Genomic DNA, 8,768 nt, shown 5'->3' on the forward strand with positions numbered 1-8,768 from the left:
CCCTCATGATAAGCTGAAGAAAATAAGCACGTGGGAGAAAGCAATGCTTCATTATTTGCAAAGATGTCATGAAGATGCTGTTGTGGCAGGTCAGGAACCTCCTTTTGGTGGTCGTTATGCTCCACCGCTAGTCCCGGGGATTTCAGGTCCACTGAGTACTACCATCGCAGGAGGCACAAATAAACCACAAGATGAGGCTAGGTCAGCGAAACCTTCATCTTCGCCACCCAAGGATGCTTAAAGTCCTTCTAGATAGTACTGAGTGGATGGTTTGTCGTAGTGTATCATGTTGTTTGGGTCTAAAATTTAAATTTGTGTATTTCTATCTAAACTTTCAACAATATTTCAACATTTGAGTTTGTCGTAGTGTATCATGTTGTTTGGGTCTGAAATTTAAATTTGTGTATTTCAATCTAAACTTTCAGCAATATTTTAACATTTGAGTTTATTGTAGTGTATCATGTTGTTTGGGTTTGAAATTTAAATTTGTGAATTTATATCTAAACTTTCAGCAATATTTGAGTTTAATGATATTTCTATCATGTTTGTTATGTTTCATGTATAATTCTATGGATGATTAGAATATCTTTGGTTCGGTAATACTTTGTAGATGGATCGACAATGGATGTACAGTGCGAACAAACACTCCATGGAGTATATTAATGACTTGCGTGATTTTCTCAATCTAGCAGAGTCCAACAAGCCGCTGTCTGGTTTTATTTGTTGTCCATGATAAATTTGCAAAAATAAAAAGGATTACTCATCGAGAAAGACGATTCACGCCCACATATACAGTTGGGAATTCATGCCTAACTATTTCGTTTGGACCAATCACGAGGAAGAGGAGTTATGATGGAAGATGATGATGATGAAGAAGATGGTAACTACATTCTTGACTGGACTCAAGGAGGTGCCTTTGCAGATGCTGCGATGGGCGAGGCTGAAGATGAGATGGTTGCAGAAGAAGGTCCTACTGATGATCTAGGTCAGGTGTTGCGAGATGCAAAGGAAGACTACGAGAATGTGAAGGAGTCAAAGAAGTTCAAGTGTATGTTAGCTGATCATAAGAAATTATTGTACCTAGATTGCAAATAGGGGCACAAAAAGTTGGGTACCACACTGGAAATGCTGCAATGGAAGGCAAAAAAATGGAGTTTTTGACAAGGATTTTGATGAGTTAATGAAAATCATAAAGAACATGCTTCCCGAGGGGCATGAATTGCTATCCTCAATGTACAAAGCGAAAAATGTTGTTTGCCCTCTGGGTTTGGAGGTACAAAAGATACATGCATGTCCTAATAACTATATTCTCTATTGCGGTGAGGAATACATGAAATTGGAGGCTTGTCCGATGTGCGAAGCACTGCGTTATAAGATTAGGCGAGATGATCCCGGTAATGTTGAGGGGCGGGCCAGCAAGAAGAAAGTTCCTGCGAAGGTAATGTGGTATTTCCCTATAGTACCACACTTGAAGCGTTTGTTTAGAAATAAGCCACATGCAAAGTTGATGCGTTGCCACAAAGAAGAACATAAGCAAGATGAAATGATCAGACACCCCGCTGATGGGTTCCAGTGGAGAACAATTGATAGAGAATTTCCCAAGTTTGAAAAGGATGTAAGGAACATATGGTTTGGTTTAAGTACAGATGGATTCAATCCATTCGGTGAGTTCAGTGTGGTCATAGCACTTGGCCTGTAACCTTATGTATGTTCAACCTTCCGCCCTGGATGTGCATGAAGCGGAAGTTCATTATGTTGCCAATAATTATCCAAGGGCTAAAACAACCTGGCAACGACATTGATGTTTACCTAAGACTGTTGGTTGATGAACTTTTACTGTTATGGAAGGAAGAAGGTGTACATGTGTGGGATGAGGACAAAAAGGAGACTTTTAATCTACTAGCATTGTTGTTCGTAACCATCAATGATTGGCCGACACTTGGTAATCTGTCCGACCAGACAAACAAGGGATATTGAGCCTGCACACACTGTTTAGATGATACTTGCAGCATGTATTTGAAACACTGTAGGAAGGTCGTGTATACGGGCCATCGTTGATTTCTTCCTACTAAGCACCCGTTAAGAAAGAAAGGGAAGCATTTTGAAGGGGAGAAAGAAAAATGTACTAAGCCCATTTACCGTAATGGTAACATGTATTTTCTATGATAAAGGATGAGGGTATTCTTTAGCAAGGGCTCTGGTAGCCAACCTGTTCTGAACGACGAGGATGGACATGCACCCATGTGGAAGAAAAAGTCTATATTTTGGGAGCTACCTTATTGGGAAGTCCTTGAGGTCTGTAATGCAATTGATGTGATGCACCTAACGAAAAATCTTTGTGTGAACATGCTTGACTTCCTGGGTACATATAGAAAGGCAAAGGATACAATTGAAGCACGTCGAGATCTAAAACGTATGAAACAACGAGATGACTTACATCAAAAAAAGAGAGATGATGGACATTACTTGCATCCTGCTAGTTACACTCTCAGCAAGGAAGAGAAGGAAAGCATGTTTGAGTTCTTAAATACTACCAAGGTCCCATCGGGCTACTCCTTGAATATACAGGGACTAATAAATATTAAAGAGAAGAAATTCACAAATCTAAAGACCCATGACTAACACATCCTGATGACACAATTGCTGCCTGTTGCACTGAGGGGTATTCTACCAGAGAATGTGAGAATGGAAATCGTGAAGTTATGTGCAATCCTTAACATGATTTCTCAGAAAGCAATCCATCCCAACAATCTATTAAAGTTGTAGAATGACATGGTGCAATGTCTTGTCAGCTTTGAGATGGTTTTTCCACCTTCCTTCTTTAATATCATGACCCATCTTCTAGTCCACCTTGTTGAAGAGATTTTTATTCTCATTCATGTATTTCTACACAATATGTTCTCTTTCGAGAGGTTTATGACAGTTCTTAAGATGTATGTTCGTAATTGTGCCCATCCAGAAGGAAGCATCACAAAGGGATATGGAACAGAAAAGGTCATTGAGTTTTGTGTTGACTTTATTGATGACCCGAGTTTGATTGGAGTCCTTGTATCACGCCATGAGGGCAGACTCAAGGGAAAGGGTACACTAGGGTGAAAAGCTTAGATGGACATCGATGGGAGTAAATTTCGTAAAGCACACTTCACGGTCCTGCAACAATTATCCTTGATGGCTCCATACTTGGAGGAGCACAAGACCATTGTACGGTCCTCAAACCAGGGGAAGACTGAGGCCTGGATTATATATCATCACATTGATACTTTCATCTCTTGGTTGCGGCGACGACTGATGATGACAAGATTGAAGAGCAACTAGCATGGTTGGTTAGGGTCCATCTATCTCAATATCGATATTATAAGGATACGAGATAAATGGGTACACATTTTACATGACAGCCCAAGACCAAAAGAGCACAAACCAAAATAGTGGTGTCTGTATAGATGCAATAGACAACAATGGAAAAAAAGATAGATACTATGGTGTCATTGAAGGGATATAGGAACTCGACTATGGACCTTTGAAAATCCCTCTATTTCGGTGCTAATGGTTGAAACTTACTGGACGAGGCGTAACGACAGACAACTATGGGATGACAATAGTGGATCTCAACAAGATTGGATATAGATATGAACCATTCGTCCTAGCCAATGATGTGAATCAAGTTTTCTATATGAAATACATGTCAAGCAATCCAAAATAGAATGTTGCTAATAAGTCAGATGACCAGCCAAAGCGACACGTAGTTTTTCTAGGAAAAAGAATAATCATTAAAGTTGTGGACAAAACTGACATTTCAGAAGATTATGATCAGTTTGATGATCTTCCTCCATTTTTAATCGAGGTTGACCCAAGTATCCTGTTAGCCAAAGAGGATGCTCCATTTTTGATGATCTTCCTCCTGTTTGATGATCTCACAACCAAGGGACGTGTCTCAAGAGTAAGGTTATTAACATTCCATTAGATGATGATGTGAAATGTATTAGAACCATTATGTTGTATTTTGTGGTCAAGTGACAAATTAATGTAATAACACATTGCAATGATATGTAATGTATTGTGGTCAAGTGACAAAGTTTTGTGATCGAGTGACAAAGTAATCTAATAACATTCTATGAAGTTATTAAACAAGAACTAATTTTTGCATGGTTAAAATATTAATTATTTTGATTTTTAGCACCATTAAATATTAAACAATATATTTAGATACAATTAAATAAGTACATGACTAAGTTATGGTAAACATATTAATAACACTACAGACACTATTTTTATAGATTTTTGCATGGTCAAAATATTTATTTTTTCTAATTTTTAAGTTAACATAAGTATATGACAATTTATAACATATTACTAAGTTAATATTACTAATATTACTATGTTTGATATTTAACTACATTTAATATTTTTATTGCGTAGATCTAATCAACATCAACATAACAAACTTCCTTTTCAATTTTATGAACGTTATTTGATTTACTACGTAATAAATAAATATAATAGCAATTGTCTTGGGTGGAAAGGCTGCAACCCCTTTAGTACCGGGTGGTAGCTACACCTGGTACTAAAGGGGGTGCGCGGGGTGGCCTTTAGTACCAGTGGTAACCACCACCCGGTACTAAAGGGCATTAGTATCGGGTAGGGGTGAGGCCCGGTACTTGGGGGGATAAAACTCCCATTCCCTTCCTTCCCAACACTTAGCTAAATTTTTGATTGACGACGACGCCGGCCCTCTGGGATCCTCCATGCCACCGACCCGATGTTGATCCTCCCGCTCCTCCATGCTGCCGCTGTTGCATGCCCCTATCATCGGGAGCCACGTGCCTGTGCCGTCCCTCCCCGACACCGGCACCTCCCCTGTCATCACGCACTGCCATCTCACTCCGGCAACGTCGTCCTGCCCCTCCCTGACACCGGCGCCCCCAACCTCCCTGACATCGGCGCCGCCAACCTCCGCCCCGACACCAGCGCCGCCCTAGCCCCCTCCCCGACACCACGCCACCCTCATCATCATGCGCCGCCGTTGTCTCGCTCCGGCCCCATCATTCCGACCCTCCACGACACTAGCACCACCAACCTGCGCCCCGACACTGGCGCCACCCCAACCTCCTCCCCAACACTGGCGGCGCCCCCCTCCCTAACACCAGTGCTGCTCTCATCATCACGCGCCGCCGTCGTCTCGCTCCAGCCCCGTCGTCCTGCCCCTCCCCGACACCGACGCCGCCAACCTCCGCCCCGACACCGGCGCCACCCGTCCCCAACACCGATGCCGCCCCCTCCTGCCCCTGAGCGCCTTCCCCAACAACCGTCGCCCGTCCCCCACCACACCGGCCATGGGCCTTGTCTGTGCTAACGTAAGTCCGCGGTCGGATGACGTCAGCTTTTTTTTTTCTTTTTTAATTCTGAAATATGTTAAATAGCTAGAATTTATAGAAAAAAGTTTAAAATAGCTAGAACTAATAGGAAAAATGTTAGAATATTAGAAATTTGTTGATGCTTACTAATTTTTAGAATAATTCTTTTTATATTATATTAGTTACAAGAAATTTTATGATGATTGTGAATGACTAGCAATTCATTGTATATAGTTTTTTAGTTATTTATTGTAAATTGTATAAGTGTTTCATTCTTTTTTAATCATTTATTGTTACAAAATGTATGACTATTAGTCATTCATTTGCAGAAGATGTCTATATAATAACCGTAACAATAAATTAGTTCTAATTGTGCAGACCCATTGATCTACCATATAATAACCTTTACCAATGACACAGATGAAACATATGAAGGAAGCACTCCTCGAGACGGAAAAAATTAGGGCAATTCAAGAACAACTCAGTGGATTTCTTCTGGACGAGGTAGTAAATCTAGCAGGGGAGTTCCATAATGATGGATCAAATCTGCATCACCGTCAGGACTCGGGTTCAGAATAGTTGATCCAAATGTTGAACTTCAAGTGTTGATGCAATGTGATATTATTCATAAATGTGTATGTAGAATATGTATATATATATAAAATATTATCTCAAATGTAATATTATAGACCAAATACAACTTTATATATATTAGCGTATTAGAACTAGTATACGTAAAGAAAACAAATACGAAATACTAATATAGAATAAAGAAATAAAAAAGAAAATGAGAAAAGAAACAGAAAAGAAAAAAGAATTTTAGTACTAGTTGTTTATACCAAACGGTACTAAAGGGGGGCCTTTAGTACCGGTTATTTGACCCAGTACTAAAGGTTCCTTTTAGTACCAAAATAGTAATACTAGTTGCACAACAGGTACTAAAGGGGGGTTAGGACGCGATACTAAGGCGCTTTCCTAGTAGTGACAGCAAACCATCGCGTCTCTATTTTTTCGTTGATGATGTGAATCACGTTAGTGACGTAAAAAAACCCATCACTAATGATGGTCACTATATATAGGTTTTGGCAAAACACGTCTCTAGCTAATTTGCTCTTTTATGTTCATTTTGGTTACCAATTACTACTCAATATGTTCTTTTATTCGTACTCAGTTTTTGTCCTTTGGATCGCACCACCATACGTCTTCAACGTGTTTAGTTGAAACCTTATCGTGATTTATGTCAGCTATTATTGTAGCAATTGTAAGTACGGCAGCAGGGAGCGGTTATGGTTTCGGTGTTTTATGCTACCAGGATTGATATGGCTATCGGGATTGAGAAAAATGGCATTAAGAAAGCGGCTGGACCAGTGAAGGTGGCAAGTGGTGAGCGAAGTGGAATGTTGGGGGATGCTGGTCATGAGCGGCGACGGCGGTAGCAGGAAGAAGCAAATTCAGCACAGATGGCAGTGGAGACAATGCTAGAGATGGCCGATGGTGGGAAGACACGGGCGCGGGAGCGATGGTGTTGTTTTCTGTGGAAGAAGAACAATTGCTCATAAGGAGAGAAAGAAGAACAATTGCTCATAAGGAGAGAAAGAAGAGTGATGGAGGATGAAAAAAAAATGAAAGACAAGTCAGCAAGTTAAACACAAAGAAATAAATCATATATGGTATATGATTTTTACACTAATCGCACTGCTACCCACCAAAGACCAATCCAGCCACTACAAAAGCCTCCCCCTCTCCTGCCCTTCTTTCTCAGTTTCTCACTCATCCGTCTCTGCTTCCTCGTCGCTGCAGCTCCATCTTGGCAACACTAGCTGGTTAGCTAGCTACCCCAAGAACTTTCCATGCGAGCTCGTAGTTTGGGACAACTCGCAATTGCCATCGATTTGCAATGTCCGAAGGAGAGTTGTCCAGCCCGGCGTCGTCCGGGGGAACTTTCTCGCCGCCGCAGTCGCCATCCGAGGCAGAGCCCAGACACGGCCGCCGGGGAGGCAAGAAGCGAGCGCGGGACGGCGGCCAGAAGCACCCGTCGTACCGCGGCGTGCGGATGCGGGCGTGGGGGAAGTGGGTGTCGGAGATCCGGGAGCCACGCAAGAAGTCGCGCATCTGGCTTGGCACGTTCCCGACCCCAGAGATAGCTGCGCGCGCGCACGACGCCGCCGCGCTCGTCGTGAAGGGCCCCGCCGCCGTGCTCAACTTCCCGGAGATGGCCACGGCGCTCCCGCGCCCGGCCTCCGCCGCGCCGCGCGACGTCCAGGCCGCCGCGGCGCGGGCAGCGGCCATGGAACCAGCTCCGACGCCGGGCGCCTCTGCCCCGGCCGTCGCGGCATTGCCCACCTCACCGCAGGTGCCAGTGGCGGGGCAGCTGGAGGAGGACGAGCTCGAGGCGATCGTCGAGCTGCCGCCGCTCGACGAGGATGCCGCCGAGCTGGTGTCGCTCGGCGCCGCGTCGTTCTCGTTCCATGACGCCGCGCAAGGGTCTTGGTGCGTCCCGGAGTGGATCGACGACGGCGCTGGCTACATGGCGGCGGCGCACGACGGGCTGTTCGGACTCGGGCCGGACGGCGACCATGGCTGGACCCAATCGGTTGGTGCCCTCCTGTGGAACTTGTAATTTCTGGTCGGTCTGCTAATCAACTAGTGTGTAATTAACTCCTGTCAATCTCTTCCTCAAGAAAGCCTCCGATCCTGTCAATCTCTTCTCCTCCTTATAATTTCTTCTTCTGAATGATTTGTAAATAGAGAGTTGCAACAAGTTGCTATAATTTCAGAAAAAGGTTGCAGCTTGCTATATTACTGGAAAAGAAGTTGCAACTTGCTGCTGGGGTTGAATAGTTGTGAGATCTTTCGGCGTCTCTGTCATTGCCTTTTTGAAAGATTCGGAACTCGTCTTCTGAATTTGCCTTTCTCCTTTATGGGCGCTATTATTGGCCTAATGGAAATGTACTCCCTTTGTCAATCGATATAAAAGTTATTTTAATTTTAAAATGCCAAGGTTTACAAGTTTTTACCAATGGTTAGTCAAATTATATGTGTGATTCGTGTTCAAACAGTGCATCAATATATTCATATTCAAAAAGGTTTAAGTTGATGTCGATTCAATACGAACTGACGATATATTGCAAGAGATATAAATGGTCAAAAATCTACTTCGAAAACTCTTTCATACCAAAATATGGGTAGATCGAACACATGCAATGCATCAGGTGCATTCCGCAATCTTGTTTCTGCTAATTGCAGTCAAGTGTAAGGAAAGCAGTAAGTTACTTGTAATATACGATAGATTGTCCTCTGAAAGGTAATGTAGGAGGTACCATCGAGTAGTAACTATCACAACTCTTTTGACTCCGGAGTTTACAGTAACACCCGCTTCAAAATCTGCTTACGGTCCTCCTCCTCACGTGGAACGGG

At 43.0% G+C, this 8,768-nt stretch overlaps 1 protein-coding gene and 1 pseudogene across 1 annotated transcript; both read left to right on the plus strand.

Moving 5' to 3' along the window:
- The first annotated feature begins 610 nt into the window (after positions 1–610).
- On the plus strand, positions 611–2,638 carry LOC140221319 (uncharacterized; annotated as a pseudogene).
- A 4,054-nt stretch (positions 2,639–6,692) lies between these two features.
- LOC117844342 (ethylene-responsive transcription factor ERF037) lies at positions 6,693–8,212 on the plus strand. The gene has a single exon (XM_034725073.2). It carries the CDS (start codon positions 7,249–7,251, stop codon positions 7,969–7,971), a length of 723 nt encoding a protein of 240 aa, XP_034580964.1. The 5' UTR covers positions 6,693–7,248; the 3' UTR covers positions 7,972–8,212.
- Positions 8,213–8,768: the final 556 nt, after the last annotated feature.

The sequence above is a fragment of the Setaria viridis genome, chromosome 1 (assembly GCF_005286985.2).
Source record: "Setaria viridis chromosome 1, Setaria_viridis_v4.0, whole genome shotgun sequence".
In the NCBI taxonomy this organism is placed as follows: domain Eukaryota; kingdom Viridiplantae; phylum Streptophyta; class Magnoliopsida; order Poales; family Poaceae; genus Setaria; species Setaria viridis.